Raw genomic sequence first — 17,865 nt, forward strand, 5'->3', positions numbered from 1 at the left:
GCCGCGTGACCCGGGGGGCGTGGCCAACGCGGGTGGGCGTGGCCATGCGTCCACGGCGGGAGCGGGAGCCGGGCGCACAGTGGCCCCTCCTCCTACAGCGCCATGGCCCCGCCTCCTCCGCCCGCTTCCTTTCCCTTAATGCACCGCGTGGCGCGAGTTTTGGCGTTGCTGAGTGGGAAGGTGGGTGAGGCCGCGTCTGTGTGGGGGGATTAGGCCTTACGAGCTGAGGGAGCTGGGATTGTTCAGCCTGGAGAAGAGGAGGCTCAGAGAGACCTTATTGCTCTCTGTAACTTCCTGAAGGGAGGTTGTAGTGAGCTGGGGGTTGGCCTCTTCTCTTGTGTAATCGGTGATAGATCTAGAGGGAATGGTTTTAAGCTGTGCCAGGCTTAACATTAGGAAGTATTACTTCTCAGAAAGGTTGGTCAGGCATTGGAATGCACTGCCCAGGGAGGTGGTGGAGTCACCGACCATGGGAGTGTTCAAGAAATGTTTAAATATTGTGTTGATGAATATGATTTAGCCGGGAAGTATTGGTAATGGTTGGACTAGATGATCTCCTAGGTCTTTTCCAACCTCGATAATTCTGTGATTCTTTTTGTTCTGCTTTCATTTTGCAGGGGGAGAGCTTATAGCTGAGCTAAACATGATGTAAATGGAGTGATATACAGAGTTATATAGTTTTCCTGTAGGAGAATGCACGTACAGGGAATTAAAGATGCTTCTGAGTGAACAACAGCACGTCTTAGCCTACAATGGAGAGCTCCTCATCTTTCAGCTGTCAAAAGCAAAGCGTAAGGAGGGAGCAGCTGACAAAACAGTGAAGCTGTGTGTCAGGAGGATGGCATATGACAGAGACACCCAGCTGTTTGTTCAGAAGTCTTCTGGAGCATTTAATGTGCCTGCAAAACACTCAGAAACTGAAATCGTTTGCTGTGACTGCACCACGCATTCCAAAACAGGGATTGTTCTTCCTTGTGTTTTGATGAAAGTGAAAAGACGTAACAGTGTTGTCGAGCATCTTTTACTGTTGCTCCACAGCTCCAATTGGTTTGAGCAGTGCTGTTGTTTTAAATTGGATTATGAGCTGAAAGAGGACATCAGGTTGTTCGCTGGCCCCTCGGTGCTGTGGAGACATGCTAACAAGCTGTTCTACATCTCTTCTGATACCTGCACGGTTCTGAGTGCTCCTGTCCAACTTTCTTCCATTGTGTGGGCAGGTGAAATTGAGGGCGAAGGAACTGTTGTGTTAGGGATCAGAGCTGCTTGCCTGCCAGAGAGTGAAGATGGGGATGAGTTTGCCACTTCAGACAGAGCCATCTGGGGCAGTGAGTTCTTTGGATATGCAATTGAAAGGCAAAAAATGCTGACTGACACATGCTTTATGCCTCATGCTTACAGCAGAGTGGTATCTTCTGTCTGTGTCTTCAAGAATGAGAGACTGAAAAAGCAGCTCAGAGTATCAGCTGTTGCCATCACACATAAGAATCAACTGATCTGGTTCCAAGATGGTGTCCCTAAAGGTGTTTGTGAACTTCCTTATGAAAAACCATGTTTGATAAAAACTGCTGTAACCAGTGGCAATGATTTGCTATTTATTGTATCTTTTTCCTCTGGGAATATATGTGTTGTACGGAGAGAGAACTTGCAGGTATTTGTGCCTTAAGTAAAAAAAAGCTACTAGTTTAAGATTTATTGTTTTTTGTCTTTCCTGTCAACTTCTGTTTAAATAACCGGATTTAACTATAAGTTTTTAGGTTTTCACCCAGAGGGAGGTGTCACCCTGGAACAGGTTGCCCAAGGAGGCTGTGGGTGCCCCATCCCTGGAGGCATTCAAGGCCGGGCTGGATGTGGCTCTGGGCAGCCTGGGCTGGGCTGGGGAGTTGAAACTAGGTGATCAGTGTGGTTTTTTTCAGCCCAGGCCATTATATGATATGATTAAGTGTATGGTTGGTTGGTTGTTGCTTTTTTGGGTTTTGTTTTTTCTTTCATTGCTTTCTTAATATATTTGAAAATAAATCATGGTTTCTAATATTTAATGCTACACTTTGAGTCTGATGTGTAGCCTCTACTGAAAACAAAATTAATAATATGTGAATTTAAAGACAGCTATGAATGTGCTTGTGAAATTTAGGTTAAAATCATAGTTAACTGTTATTATTTTAAAGCATGAACTTCTTGGAATTGATAAGCTTTTTGAGTTTTCCTTCTCAGTGTCATAAAACATTATTTCCCAGAAATGACAAGGAGGTCCTCACTTCATTTTTCCTTAAGTCTGTAGAGACAGAATTAACTACTAGGTTTTTGTAATACTTGTCTTTCAGATAAGATACTTATCTTTCAGATAAGCCTTATCTTAACAAAATCATATAGAAGAATATGTGTTTTAAAACCTCTTCTACTTCAGGTTGTGTCCAAATGGGAGACGGTCAAGTCTGTTCTGGTAGATGATTTCATTGGTTCTGGAACTGAGCAACTGCTACTGCTTTTTAATGATGACTCCAATACAGATGTGTTAAATACGTTTAAAATAACCGACTTTGGAAAGATAAACTATGAGGTAAGTTCTGTTTGCCTTTTCTCAGTTGCTTTAAAAAAAAACTTGAGAAATGATTAAAGCAGTGGTGCTGAGTGAAATCGTACGTTTGTTGTGAAATGCCCTGAAGTTTGAATATAATGGAGTATAATACTCTCTGAATAATAATGTAGTTTATCTGGGGAGATTATTGTACTTCCTGGATAGTATCAGCATCCTTCTGGGAACATGGTTGAAGATGTTTCAGATACGTAACAGGCCTTTTACAATGCTTTGCTTTCAGTTAAGAAAATTAAGGTTGTAGTGCATGTTAATTACTGTCTCATAATCGTGTCTTTCTTTTATGTATTATCAATCCTTAATTGCTTCCAGAAGATAAGATTGTTCTTTTAAAATGAACATGGCTATTCTTCTGGTTTTTCTCACCCTTTTTCTTTTCTGTTATAATAGTGATGTGTAGTAGCCTGGACCTTACATTCAGCTTTTAAATATTTTTAAAATATTATTTTATTTTAGAGTGGTATTCATTATAAAGACGATGTTCCTGCTGCAGAAGGATTACAGGAGAATGGTTTGTTTACCATCCAAGCTCTTGAAACAAGATTACAGGTTTGTGCTAAATAGATCTGCCTTCATATTTTCTCCAAATTAATTTTCTGTTTCATTAGCCTAAAGGGTGAGGTTAATAATACTGTTTTTATTGGAGAAGTGGTTCGGGGAGAAATTAGTGTTATTAACTATCCATTCTTGAATTGGTGGTAGTCTGTTTCAGCTCCTTCAGTTGTTACAAATGCATTTAGGTAATTAGAAGGATCTAATTTAATTTTAATTAAATTTTTCTGATAATGTTGAAGCCATCTTACAAAAAGCTTTGTAACAGTTATTTTACTCATGGGTGTTTAAATGCTAGTTTTGTAATATTTTGTAATGCTAGTTTTGTAAAAGATTGACTTCTTTTGCTCAGCATTACAGACTTTGAGATGCCAGGTTTCCAAATTGTACTGGGGAGTAGCAGCTCTTCCTGAAAGAATTAACTGTTTCTTTGTCTAGAGACTTCAGTCACCTTAGTTTAAACTTCTGTCCAAGTTAGTGACCAGTGCAATTTCAACACCTGCTGATGCTTTTCTTCCTGATATTATTGATATAATATTGCGATGTGGAGTGAATGAAGTTAAAGCCCATATTAATTAATGGGGTTAAAACCCCTTTTTAATTAGCTTTATATTAGTGTGCTAATATACATGCTGGAGCATAGGTAATCAGTGGGAATATATCATCTGCTGGTGAAACTTGAAGATATAGCTTTCTAGGTTAGGTTCTGTTAGCAAACATCCAGCACACTCCTAGATGTTCTTTAGCACTATTGTGTTTGGTTACCTTGGTCAAAGTAAGCAGTGATTGACCAAATAAGAAAATTATTGAGAATAGACAAAACACTAACAACTTCTGAAGACAGCCTAAATCATGGATTAAGTCAATGTAAGAATGTTGTTAGTAATACTAACAACTTCTGAAGACAGCCTAAATCATGGATTAAGTCAATGTAAGAATGTTGTTAGTTTATTTAAAATGCTTTAAGTATAAAATAGGAGGTAATTATTCTATTCACTTGTGAGTTAGTGAAAACTTTAGCGTATGGTGGTAGTTTGATCTGTAGCTTGTAAGAGGAAGGAATTTGGACAGTTTATTACTGAAAGAAAAAGAGGACTCTGGGTCCATTAGCTAAACTGTCTGAAAGACAGAAGCTGCTATTTAGAGAACTGAGAACAATAGATTTACCTTTCCTGCAAGTGAGAAGGGAGCAGTTGGATTAATTTTGAGACCCACTAGGACCCTTGTAGCACTGTATTTATTTATTTATTATTATTTTTATAGCTCTTCACTTTGATTACTACATAGAGGCCTATTGGTTTTTACATACAGAGGTGCAAGTTTCCTTCACAACTCATTACTTTCTACCCATGGCTTGGGTAGTGATATACTTTAAACATGTTATTTTTGCTTCTGTATTCTTCTTGTTACGTTACTTTGTCCTTTAACCAAGCAGACATTAGTTTCTATCTCTTGTTTTTTGCTCCTTCTGCTTTTGTTGTGAAGATTGTCTGCCCTGCCACTGTTAAATGTTTTATGTAACTTGTCTTTTGATATTTCTCTTTTTATACACTGGCTGGCTTTCTGTTTTTACAGCTTTGTGAATCTGCGTTACAATCAAATGAATACTCTGTATTGCATATTGGTTTTGATAGAAGCAAGCCACTGACTGGAAATCTTATGTGTCATCTCCTGATAAAGCCCTTCTGACGGAGACACAGAATCCTTCATAAGGCTTTTTTTTCCCCCCAGATTTCTTTTAGACATAGTAGATCTTTAGTTTTCCAAGTCACATTCTAACACAGGCACTGTAAGGAAATTGAAAATCCTCTTATTTTTTAATGCTGAAAATCTTTCATATTGCCATGGCAATGAATTTGGAAGTAGGAGGAGGTATGATTTTAGCCTTAATGCTGCAAAGTTGCTTCCTTGCTGAGGTCTCTGTTGGTCTGTATGCTTCTTTGAATAGTAAAGTCTGTTGCCTTTTTGTTATCTGATGTCACTGAATTTCAGGAATGTTTCTTTTGATGCAGTAGTGCTTAGTTTGGAAATTTCCAAAAGTTATTAGTTATTTTGTTACCAAAATTCAAGTTGTCACGTGTTAACAGTCTCTGTGGTATCTCCTATTTTAGGGCAAAAAGAAATAGCAAATGCATGGGGTTTTTTTGATACCTCTGTTGCTACCCCATAATAAACATTTTATGCTTGCATAGTTGTTTTCTAGCCATGTGAGATCTCTGGTAGGTGTTACACTCCACAATGTTGAAATATGCTGCATTTAAGTCATGTGCAGTGATATGTGTAAGTTGCATGTTGCAGACAGTGAAACTGAAAAATGTCAGTCTGTGTATTTTTAGAACTGCTCTGTGTTTATAATGTATCCGGTCTTAAAGGCCTTCACACAGCCTTTATGCCTCTAGATTCTTAACATTCATTAAGCTATTTTTGGAGGAGGACTTCCTTTGGCAAAGTAGTGCAGCTATACTATATCTGTGGTTACAGTGTTTCTCATGGTTTTACTTTCTGTTCTGACATGAATACAGGACTATTCAACACCAACTACTGAGAGTTTTGTGAGGATTGTGGTGCCAGGCTCTTGATTAATTTTCTTTCCTTTCACTTGGCTTGCCTGTTTTTTGTTTATTTTTGGGGTTGATTGGTTTGTGTGTTCTTTTTTTCCACTCCCATTCATTGACTTGAGAATTTATTTGTTCCCATTCCATTGTGTTGTTTTGGTAGTGGGTGGGAAGTTATTCAAGAAATGCTCTGTACATTTTATTTTTAAAACTTAGATTAGAAATTATAACAAGTAGCTGTTTTCTGTACAACCTTTGCTGTGCATTGAGGTTTTTTTGATACTTCTTCATAAAATATTTCAGTTGCTTGGAAACCACAGAGACTCTTATTAAATAAAAGAGCAGCTTCACACTCTAGATATCTGAACATGCAGTTATTGGGGGTGTGCAAGGAACAATTGGATGTTGTGCTGAGGGACATGGTTTACTGGGAGCTATTGGTAATAGGTGAACGGTTGGACTGGATGATCTTTTAGGTCTTTCCCAACCTTGGCGATTCTATGATTCTATGAATTATGTTTCCCTCTAGCATTTTTGTCTACTTTCACTGTTTCACCTTTGCTTTTCACTGTAGTTCTAGTTCTGCCCATTGTGAATCTTCCTTTCCATTTTCTGCCCTTTGCAGAAAGTTCTTGGCTTAGTATTTTTAGCTTTGTATGTACGAGTATTGTTTTATTTATGAATATTGTAAGTTTAATTGCAATGTGTCAAAGCACTATCCTACTTACTACTAAGACTCTGCTTTAATTTGCTTTGCTTTCTGACAATGATTCATCTGTTGTACTGTTTGTGCTGAATTTTCTCTCAGCTTTGTTTGTTCATCTCTATACTACAATGTTTTAAAGTGGATGTTTATTTTCAGTTTTTGAAATGATTCACTTTTATTTTCCATTTCATGGTGTAGAGGCTATGACTTCTACTGGTCCTTGTTATTCTGTACATCTGGGGTATGGGCCTAAGGATGTAAGTTTTCCATGTTCCAGGAACAGTGGTAGAGAGTTACTCTAGTTTTTGCTGTGTGACAAATTTCAAGTTCTCATTCTTGTGTTGCTTGCAAAAGTCACACTGGAGAACAATTGGATCAGTAGATCATTGGCTACATTGTTTCTCACTATGTACTTCCTTGTTTTTTTTTTTTTCATCTATATCTGAATTTCTTGCTTGGGAGTTATAAATAGGAGTAATAGTAGCTTGATATTCTGCTGACTACAGTTAGGAAGAGTCTGTAGAAACAAAATAATAGAATCATAGAATAGTTGGAATTTGGAGGGACCTTTAAGGTCGTGTAGTTCCAACCCCCCTTGCTATAGACAGGGATGCCTCCCTCTAGACCAGGATGCTCAGAGCCCTATCCAGCCTGCCTCAAATGCTTCCAGGGAGGGGGCATTCACCAGCTCACTGGACAACCTGTACCAGTGTCTCACTGTCCTTACAGTAATTCTTTTTTTTTTTTCTAAAATCTGATCTAAATCTCTTCTCTCCCAGCTTCAAACAATTTCCCTTTGTCCTTTCTCTACATGCGGTCATAAAAAGTCACTCCACTCTTTACTCTTAAGTTTTTCTTCAGTCTGGCACTGGAGTATTTCATGGAAACTGGTATTTGTGATGTTTGCTTTGATAGGTGGCAAGTCATTTTTTTTTTAGAGAATGTATCATGATCAGTTCTGTTTTCTCTAAATGCCCTTTTTCTTTCCTCATGAGCAAATGGCATTGCTCCTTTTACTTGGTGTGCTTTTCATTCTGCTTGTCATTTGGTGATTACTGAATCTGATGTCTTTTTTAGTTTATTAGTTCTAAGGCTGTTTTTCCTTTCCAGTGATAGGCTTTGTTCTCCTCTCTCTTGTTATTGACAGTAACAGACTTCTCAGGAGCTTACTTTCCAGAGAACACTTTTTGAAGAATGTTTTAAAATATAATAATCTATTTATAACTTGTCTACGTATTTGTCTGTTTGTAAGGCAGATAATCTTCAGTGTAAGTCTTGACGAAAAATCAAAAATGATGTTAATAAAAAAAAAGGGGGGGGGGGAGAAACAATAATGAAAGAGTTGAATGTCTATGTAAGCATCTAATGTAAATATTCTCAAGATAAGCTCAGAATGTAATCCTAAGAGAACAAGATTCTTAGATTCATATCTTGGCAGCCAAGTAACCTGACTAGAACAATTTTTAGAAGCATTACTTAAGGAACATCAGAAACTTGGATTGTGATCCTCGCATAATATGGAAAGCTCAGAGTTATTTTGGTAGCTTCGATACCAATCCTTATTTGCAGTAGACTAGAGACTGTGTCCAATGGCTACTTTTCTATTTTACAGGCTGGTCTCACCTCTGTTCGAGAGCTACAGCAGCATTTAGGTCTCAAGAAGAGGGTTATTCTTGGATCATGCAAAGCACTAGTAGATCTTGTTGAAGGAAGAAGCCATATTTTACCAAGTGCAAAAAAGGTAAAATACAGGAAAAAAGCACAGATAGCTTCTGCTTTTTGCTGAGCTATTTGTAGAAGGTTCTTTCCTCAAACACTTGCTACTTTTACCAGTCAAAACCGCCACTATCAAAACTCTTTAATTTCCTTTAAGTAAAGTCTGATTCATTATCTTAACCTGACAATTTATGTAGTTAAGTTTATTTTTTTCCTTGAAATTGAGCTGCACAATATCTCCTGGTGACTGGTTTGTACAGGGGAATAACTTTTAACAGTGAGTTAATGACAAACAGTAGGAGGACTGTATTTTCTTAATTGGCACAGTTACCTGGATATTGAATGCCTGTCTGTTATCTAATATGATGGGAAGAATGAGCAGTGATTTCTGTAGGCAAAATTTATTTTACAGTGGGACAGAGTGAACTGTGAGCTGAAAAGATGACAGGGTTTGGGCAAATGTTATATCTGTATGCTTCTTAAACTAAGGCTTGTAATTAATTGAAAGACCATGTAGATTTCAAGTAATATTTTATTCTCCTTCAGATCAACCAAGTTTAGACAGCAAAATTTTAAGCAATTAATAAAGTAACATCTAGTGCCCTCTTTGGAAGAAAATATGTACAAGGAAAGGAGGAGTTGTTTGTCATGATAGCTTTTGTTCTAAGGAAGTGGTTTTATATCTTGTAAATCTAGTCTAGAAAATAAACTAGTTTGTATAGATTACATTTTATGTAGTAGATTTTATAGTAGAACATGAATTAACGCAATATAAAAAGAACTAATATCTGCACTAATTTATCTAAACAATCATTTTTCTGTAAGGAAGGCCTTGTCAGTCTCTGGGATGATGCAGAAAAACCTTATTCTGTTAGTAAAGAGCCATCATTGACACCTAAACTTCAAGATCACTTCGTAGAGAAATTATGGCAACGTGTTGTGGGTGACAGCTTGGTAGTTGGAGTAAAACTAACCAAATCATTTTGTTTGTAAGTATATAAATAAAATAATTTTATTTAGTGCTTTAATAGAAATTGAGACTGCAAGTAAAGCCCTGCAGCAGAAAGAGGATTTTTGAAATTTGACTTCTCTCATTTCAACTTCTGTGTATGAAGTATTTTGAGTGCATTTTGCCATTATTGTTGCTGTGGCATGTCTCTCTAGTTCTGTGCCAAAAATATATCATCTAGCCAAAAATCAGCTGCGTAAGTATAACTACGTCATTACTGGAGGCATTTATAACAGAGCTTTCTTTGACAGAAATTATGGTTCTTTTATAGTTCATATTAGCATAGGTATACTGACGTCAGTGAGAGGTATAGATTTAGCTCTATTTTAACTATACTGTTGCTGCTGCCTAAGCGTTAATATTTCACCATTCATAGATAGTGATCTCCTTTAAAAAGCAGAAGAAAATATTTTTAATTCCCTGATCGACTTAATAAATATTCAGCTATGCTGTGGTCAGATATCAAATCAAATAAGTATTTTCTGAGCCTATGCATTATATAAATTACATAGAACAAGCAGGCTTAAAAGCTTCAAAAAGATTTGTTCTTATTATTATCTTTATAGTGATTTGTTTATTCTGTTCATTTTAGTTGCTTAGCTTTAGTCATGATTACGGCTGATGTTATTCTCCCATTGACGAAGGAGCTTATTTGGAATGCACTTTGAAAGAACAGGATTATCTGAAACAAACTTATGATAGACAGTGCGTAATGTAAACTTTGGCAGTTAGAAGTTACTTTTAGACCTGTACTCTCATGGGCATTGTAGCTGACACTGTATTAAGGCAAGTTTAAGGAGTATTGATGCCTCTGAAAATCATTCAAGTGACTGTGGGGGAACTGACCTATCATGTCCTTTGGTTGTCCTGCTGGAGCTGCAGGTATATTATTTCTCAACTGCAGCTTGCTATAACTTTTCAAGGAAGTTGACCTTGTCTTCTTGACGGCTTCTGTTAAGAGCACCAAGGCAAAAGATTGTTTTTGCCTTTCCACTGTTTATTGTTTTAGCTTTGATGACAGTGACTTTGGATTTGAAAATGAAATACCTAATTCCAATATAGGTTCAGAAGTCCTGAAAAATTTGGAACTACTTTTTTAAAACCAGCAGCAACCTTGCCCTCATTTTTACAAGCTGAGAACCAATCTGTGAAGGTTAAGTCATTTGTGAAAGGTTACTTGGTAGGCGCTAGCAACAGAAGGTTGTAGTAGGTGTAGTAGGTCTACTGGGCTCCAGGATCCCAGGTTCATGGGCCTGTGGTTTTGCAGAAAAGGGTCTGCTTTCTTTTCAGCTCCAGTGTACAAGTTTTCACTGATTATTTTTGGGCTTTCTACTAATGCAAGATTATATTGATGTTTTAGATTACACTGTGAGGTGATGATACTTCCCATAAAGGAATCTCAATGTTTGTATGACTTCAGGTGTTGGTGACATCTTGAGATTAGGTTGAAAAATCTTCACTGAAAGAAGATCTGAAAAACTGCAACTAGGATTTCACAAAATAATCTTGTGTTGAATGAACACACATTTCAGAAAATTACTACATGTTTAAGGAAACAGAATTTTAAACCCTCTATTTTACTGTCTACATGCACTTCTGTTTGAATACTTGAGAAAACAGTGTAAATATTAACAGAGCTTTTAGTTCTCAAAGAGGCAGAATTTTTTATTTCTGTAGTCTTTTTTTATTATTATTAAAAAAAAATTAAGTCTTTAAAAAGTGTGAATATCATAAAGTATCTGCAAGGGCTGTGTTGAATATTCAACATTTTCTGAGTGAATTAAATGTCAAAATTATTTCAGCTTACGTGAGGGATTTAACTCCTAGGAGTTCTTAATACAAATGACTATTTCCTCTAAGATTATAAGTACTTTACACACTGCGCAGTCTCTGAATTAACTTGGAATGTTATTGGAGTTTGTAGTAGTCCTAAGCATTGTAAAGTATTGCTTTTTGTTATTTATCAAAAAAGCAAAATACAAACTGGCTGTGCAGTCATCTTATGTGGATTTTTACAGGTCAGTGGGTGATATCAGTTTATCATTAGTGATGGATCAAGACTTCTCTTTGATTTCTCCAATTATTGAGTGTCGGAATAAAATCATTAAGATGAACGAAGTCTCCTCAGCATTATTTGCCTTCTCATGTCAAATTGAGCCTCCTCAAAAAAAGATGAAATTGGACTTGCACAGCAAGAAAGATCTGAAAGAAGAATTTCGTAACAGATGTTCTAGGACTCAGGTGGATAAAACAAATACAGTCACTGCTGTTACAAGCCTTTCACCACTACTGGCATTTCATCGTGTTTGTTGTGCAGTTCTGCTACATGCAAAGAAACAAAGACATCGGAATGGTGATTTACTGAAGAGCAAAAGGATTACTTTTCTCTGTGGGAAAATTTTGCTAAGTCTGGAAGATATTTCAAATAGGAAATATTCAGTAAATATGCTCAAGGATAATAGTTATTGTGCAGGTAATTGGATTGATAGAGTTTGGATTCATAAAGATGTGGCTTTCTAGATGAGATTAAGCTAAATTTTCAGGGTGTAATTATGTTTCTTTCTTTGAACTCAACACATACAGACTTCAGAATTAAAAGCTGGGTGAAATAGTAGAAGACCCATCTTTTTTTTTTTTAATTTGTTTTAAAAAAATTGGAACCATTACTATAAGGTTTTACGGCATTGGTGCTGAAGTGCATCGAGAAAGTTTAATTTTGAAGATAAATCTGAATACCAAGTATAGGTTGCTTATTTTTTCACTACAAATAAGATATTTACTGTTGATTAGATGCATTTATTTTTCCTGATTTAGTGTTACTATTTAAGTAATACCAAAGTAACTGGAGCTTTTCCTCATCTGCACAGCTATTGAGATCCTCTATATTTTATTTTTTTTTAAGTTCCGAATTGAACTGATTTTGAACTGGGCTTTTGCTAATGTAGTGAAATGTCCTTTTGATCATTTGCTATGAATTTTAATTTCTTCCTTTAATGCCATGTCATCAGCTAACACCAAAGTGCCATCTTAATGTCACAGGAGGCTATTAATAGTGTTCTCTTGGCAAGGTGACATTTATCTTTAGAGCTCTCTTATTATATAGTTGCAGCTTTGTTAATCAGGTAACCATTTTGCTCAACAAAGATAAGTGTAAGAATATAGGCGAGTAGAAAATTTCCAAAGAAAACATTGAATTCAGGTGTAGACTGTAAGTAAAACCGGGAGTTTGAATCAAAAATGTGTGCTCATCTTCTACATGATGCCTGATCAAAGTATTTAGGTTAAGTATCTTTCTTTGTATTTTCTTGCAGCTTCCATGGAAGACATAGTTGCTATCCTTGCCGTATCTATCAGATTTACTTTTCAGATTGTGTCTTCTGATTGCACGCTGACTAGAGTAAATTCATGGCTACTTGGAGAAATGGACTGCTTACCATTTAAGGAATGCCATGACATGGTATTCTCTCATAAAGCAGGAAATATCTATGGTACAGTCTTTAGCTGGACACTGAAAAGCCCATTTGAAGGAGTTCTAACGCTGTTTTGCAGGTAAAATTGGTCAGAAGTTTTACAGTATATTCATCTTATGCTCATGCCTTTATCTTCACGTTGTCTCTTACCAGCATCATAGCCAACAGCCATAGTTCTGATATGAGAATGTCAGAGCCTGAATTGTATCATTTAATTTTGTGGTAGTACACTGAATTCCAAATAATTGTAGTCCCTTTTAATAGACGCTTGGTACCGTTTCTTTTGCTCATTTCAGTGCATAGTAATTTTATATTTGTTTTCAATATGTTTTTTCAACATATGCTGGTGTTTTTTAAAATCATAAGGGAATGTTTGTTTTTAACAAAAACAAGCTAGATTATTTAAATTACGTTCTATTTACGTCATTTTTAGTTTAGTAGTGCAACATGCATCTAGTCTAACTTGTACATTTTTTTCTGATATATTTTATTTTCTATCTGCTATTATATTGAAGAGGAAATAATCTGAAGAATTCAGTTATGTAGATTTTCAAACTATTTGGGATAAAATGATGTATATCAGGTAAACAAGTTAGTAACACTTCCATTTTTTATGATTTAGCTGGATAAGGCTCACACTGTGAACAGTAATTTTCAAGTACTGACAAACTCTTCTTTTTCTGAAGAGTTCAAGCTTAAAAACAGACAAAGAAAAACCGTAAAAGAAGGTAAGGGTACATCTCTTAGGAACCTGTAACTAGTGGTAAAAGGTAAAACTTCATTCAATTAGCAGTTGAGTGCCTTTCATGTGAGAACAAGAGTAATGTTTTTAAAAATGAAGACTTTCAATTTTAATTCCAATTTAATATCAGTACTTAATGAGCTATATAATGAGCTTATACTTGTATGTTTATACTTGTGTTTTCAGTATTGTTTTTTTCCCCCTTCATTGGATCAATCTCTTTCTAGTACAATATTTCTCTGACAGATTGAAGGTTTACTGACAATTTTTCTTTTCCACAGCCATTCAGAAACGAGATAAGCTGAATCTGTTATAAGTAGTGGAAAATTAAGATAAGTGAATTGCAATGGAACAGCTTTACTGATTACTGCAAGAAAACTAGCTACTTGAGGATGTGTTGTGGTTTGAAGAGTTAATCATCTCAAAAGAAAGCAGGGAAGGAAGAGGAAGAAACCCAGTGGAGATAGGGGAAACTAATATATTAAGAGGAATGTGAGATATACAGAATAATAAAGAATAATAAATGAATCAAAAATAAACTGGAGGAAAGAGTCAGACTAAGTGCTGGTTGTCATGCCCTCACCAACTGGTGTCCTAGAAAAGAGAACTTCCTTCTCACTCAAAATCAGGAGATCACATCTCCCAGGGCTGGAGCTTGTATAAAGTAGCTGAGTCTGCTAGAAGCAAAGCACACGGGAATTGCACCCACCACTGATCTTAAGCATCAGGCAGCCTGCCATATCATACCATGATATGGAATACTGACAAAACCAGGACAGGATGGTTTTTTTGTTTTGTTTTTTATATATATTCTTCTCTTTTTTTCCTGACATAATTTTTTAAATGTTTCCTTCAAAAGACATCTTCTGAGAAACTCATCTGGCCAAACACAGGAAATAAGACTTTGGACAAACTGCATTTCTCTTGAAATAAGTGTCAGTCTATTGCTGCATCATGCTGGTGTCTGGAGAAATAGGTTCCCATTGATTAATACCAGCACTATTTTATTCTGGGTCCTTAGTTTGGACATCTAATTGTTGTTAAGCATGACACTTCCTCACCAGTGGCTGTTCAAAAAAGAGCAGCAGTAAGCCACCTGATAGCTCTGCAGTGCATATCTATTGATGGTGACAATATATGAATCCATCTTTCTTCTGCCCCTAAATGTATACTAGATAACTTTGTGTTGTCACATGTGGTTGTTACATACGATCAATTGTTTCTTAAAGAAAGAAGTGATGCTTGTATGACTGGATATGTATTTTGATGTTGAATATTTGTTACTGAAGCAACAGATCTTTTGATGTACAGCAGCTATTCCTCATTCCATTAGAAAGTCTTTGCTGGCAGTTATGTTTACTGTATGCGTAATACTTAAAATCGTAAACAACCTAAGTTTTTGTCTGTTTAATTTAAAGTAGTTGTATTATATTTACCACTATAGAATTTTGAACACACGAGCTATCTTTAATAATAGTACTCTTACTTTGCAGAAGCCTGACTGTCTTGTTCCAGTGTCTTCATAGCCTTATTAGAGTTCTCCCACCAAGCTGTGATGTAAAACTCCTGAAATCTGGAAGTAAAGCTGCACTTACTGAGCAGTTAGTACTGGCTTTGGAAAAAGAAATGTTCACCTCAAGGAGTTTCCTCTCCTCAAAAGAAGGTAAAGCTGAAAACAACATGACAAGGTGGAATGTACCTGGCAAGAAAATCAGTGATCCTCCCATGGCTTCTTTACTGGACACTGAGGCTGGTGTTCAGCAATTCAGAGAGAGGCTTCAAAATGAAAAGGAACAGTTTGTACTAAGTATGAATGAAACAATGGATGGTACCCTTTACAAGGAAGTGGCTTTGAAAGTAGCAGAAGCTCAACTCAGTTCTGATATGATTGTGTGGAGACTGGGCAATTCCTAGAAATGTACCTAAATTTATTTTGAATACAATTTTAATAAAATTGTAATATAAAATATTTATATTCTCATATATATTTATGTCATTTACTTTATAGCTCAGGTGTTTGTAGAGATAACAGTATTTTGGTTGATGACTTCAATCTGATTCAGGAACATATTAAAAGTAAAAGTCATTATTTGGTTACAGTTTTCTGAAACATGTTTTAAGGTACTTTTCTAATAAATATTATTTGAAAGTTATAATTCTTGATCTTTAAATGAAATAGGAAGAAGTAAGTATGGATTGTTTAAAATAGTCCTATTAAATTTCTACTGGAACTATTAAACCAGACTATGCTAAGTTTGTTTATTTTAAGTCTTAAGACTAAGCTACAGGAAGCTAAGCAATTTTAATTCATAATTTGATTATGAGGTTTGATAATTTCAAAGCAGCAGCCTATTTTCATGATATATAATGCCTTTTAAATATCTTTTTCCATATCTACACACCATTTGTCAAATCTGAGGGAGAAAGCTCTGGCTGTACTTTGCAGCCCATTTTTGAAGAGGCCACCCTTGGATTTGAGATATTTTGGAGTATGCACTGGGGCTGGGGAAACTAGATTAAGCCTTTTACAAAATCCATGAACTCTTGAACATTCATCCTTGTGATCATGGATGTTATTGGGCTTTTAAATTGTTGAGGTCCATCCTTGCTGACAAGACCATGGAAAGGCTAATTTGCTTAGTAAATCTTGGACAAAGCTCTCTTTCCTTGGAATTTAACCCAGCTTCTCTGAGTTCCCAGTTCCCTGAGTTATAAATGTTTGTCTGTTGATATGAGCTGCTCAGTACTTTAGACCTATTCTCCACTACTGTAAGTAATGAGAAACTCCTTGCCTGTAACGCTTTACTTCTGCCTAGAAGAAAATAGTATGTGTGTATCCCAGAAGAGAGCTGCTTGTGATCTTGCATGTACTTCTTGTTATGATAGTTGCTTTTTTATCTTTTTCTTTTTCCCTATCATAGGTATATATATATTTTTTTCTTAGCTTTGCAAGTGACAGAAGGCTTGGAAAATCACAAATCATAACACTTTGTTTCCTTTTATCTCTGCTTTATGCAAGCAAAATTGTAGTGTTTGTCACCTTTTGTTCAAAAGTTGTCAGTTTGCTGCAAACAAGGTTTTAATAGTTAACAGCTTCAGCATGTACTCTGGCAGTGCGTGTTTGGCTTGAAGAATGAAAGCTCTATTGATTCAGAAGAACAATCCTTGGTTTTTTGGTTTTTGTTTTCGTTTTATTTATTTATTTTGTCAATAGTTCCCATCGTGGTTTAACCCAGAAGGCAGCTAAGCACAACAGAGCACTTCATTTACTCCCACCCAGTGGGGGTATTGGGTGCACATAATTTTTTTAAGTGTAACAAGTGGATTGAGATAATGACAGTAAGACAGAAAATAAAGGGAAAATATTAGTAATGGTAACAAGACGGGTAGATATGCAAAACAAGTGATGCACTCATCTCCTGATGACTTATGCCCAACCAGTTCCCAGGCAGTGGCAGTCCCTGCAGGCAACCCCTCCTCTTATTGTTCTGCTTGATGTCAAACGATATGAGATGTCCCTCTGGCCAATTTTGGGTCACGTCTTCTGGTTTTGTTCCCTCCCTACTTTTGCTCACCTTCACCCCACTCACTTGCAGTGCAATGCAAGAAGCTGAAATGTGCCTGAATTAGCATAAGTTATAAGCAGTTATGGGAAGAAATCTTGAAACCTTATCTTGCAGTTAAAGGAAATACATTGGTAAACCAGCTGAGAAGAGACTTTCAGAGCAATAAAATTATTATTCATCTCAAGGTACTTAAAGGAGTTTTTGCAAAGTTGTGGAAACAGTTTGGCCATTGATTATTTTAGGAGGAAGCAAGTTGTCTATAGTAGCATTGGTGTGCATGTCTCTCTAAAGGGAAATTCTCATTTGTATTTCCATGCATTACTTGGCAGAACTAGCAGAGTTGACAAAATGAAGAGAAGCTGCTACATACAGAAGTTGCCAGTTTGTAATTCCATGGGCTTGGTAGCTATTGTTATTTAAAAGCAGCACGTAGTTAAATCACATAATTACATGATTCTTCCTTTGCCAGATAATAACCTATACAACAACATGTTTCTGCTAATGAGTGCTTCCAGAGGCGTGAATGCTGATTTTGGATCATGAGATGAAGTCATCGTAAGCTTTCCTAAGAGAGCCCTAAGATTCCTGGGAGTAGTTTCCCAACTCTCTAGTAATAACACTGCACAACTTCCTTTGGAAGTGTTGTAATGGATAAATGTAATGTATATACATGAGAGATACCTCAACATCCCAAAATCTAAATATCTGCTAGAAATGCCTGGAAGGTTTCTGCTGGTTAACTTTTGGGTCAGGAACCATGCAAAGAAGTACAGCTTTTCTGAGCAAAATTGTGCCAAGTTCTCTAGCATCTTCTCATGAAGTGGCAGCAATGGGAACATTTTTTTTTAGAAATATTTGATTTCCTAAACTAGAGGTGTTGGAATTCTGTTTCTCTAGTGTGATGATTAATATCTGGACATGTTCTGCTGAAACGTAAAATCCAAATTGCGCTAAGA

At 36.3% G+C, this 17,865-nt stretch overlaps 1 protein-coding gene across 4 annotated transcripts; it reads left to right on the plus strand.

Moving 5' to 3' along the window:
• The first annotated feature begins 67 nt into the window (after positions 1-67).
• FANCB (FA complementation group B) lies at positions 68-15,582 on the plus strand. Of its 4 annotated transcripts, XR_014947228.1 has the most exons (10): positions 68-180; positions 618-1,648; positions 2,405-2,557; positions 3,050-3,142; positions 8,019-8,147; positions 8,948-9,111; positions 11,150-11,604; positions 12,443-12,680; positions 13,224-13,329; positions 14,837-14,961. XR_014947228.1 is itself a non-coding variant. In XM_015886683.3 (9 exons), the coding sequence occupies exons 2-9, from the start codon at positions 716-718 to the stop codon at positions 15,255-15,257; spliced, it is 2,586 nt and encodes an 861-aa protein (XP_015742169.2). In that variant the 5' UTR covers positions 68-180; positions 618-715; the 3' UTR covers positions 15,258-15,582. The 4 variants fall into 4 exon arrangements, 2 of the variants coding, with proteins under 2 accessions (XP_015742169.2, XP_015742182.2); XR_014947244.1 differs by lacking the exon at positions 13,224-13,329 and having other exon boundaries at positions 8,952-9,111; positions 14,837-15,582; XM_015886683.3 differs by lacking the exon at positions 13,224-13,329 and having other exon boundaries at positions 14,837-15,582.
• The last annotated feature ends 2,283 nt before the right edge of the window (positions 15,583-17,865 follow it).

Source organism: Coturnix japonica, chromosome 1 (genome assembly GCF_054131305.1).
Source record: "Coturnix japonica strain WE chromosome 1, WE-NBRP24, whole genome shotgun sequence".
Taxonomy (NCBI): Eukaryota; Metazoa; Chordata; class Aves; order Galliformes; family Phasianidae; genus Coturnix; species Coturnix japonica.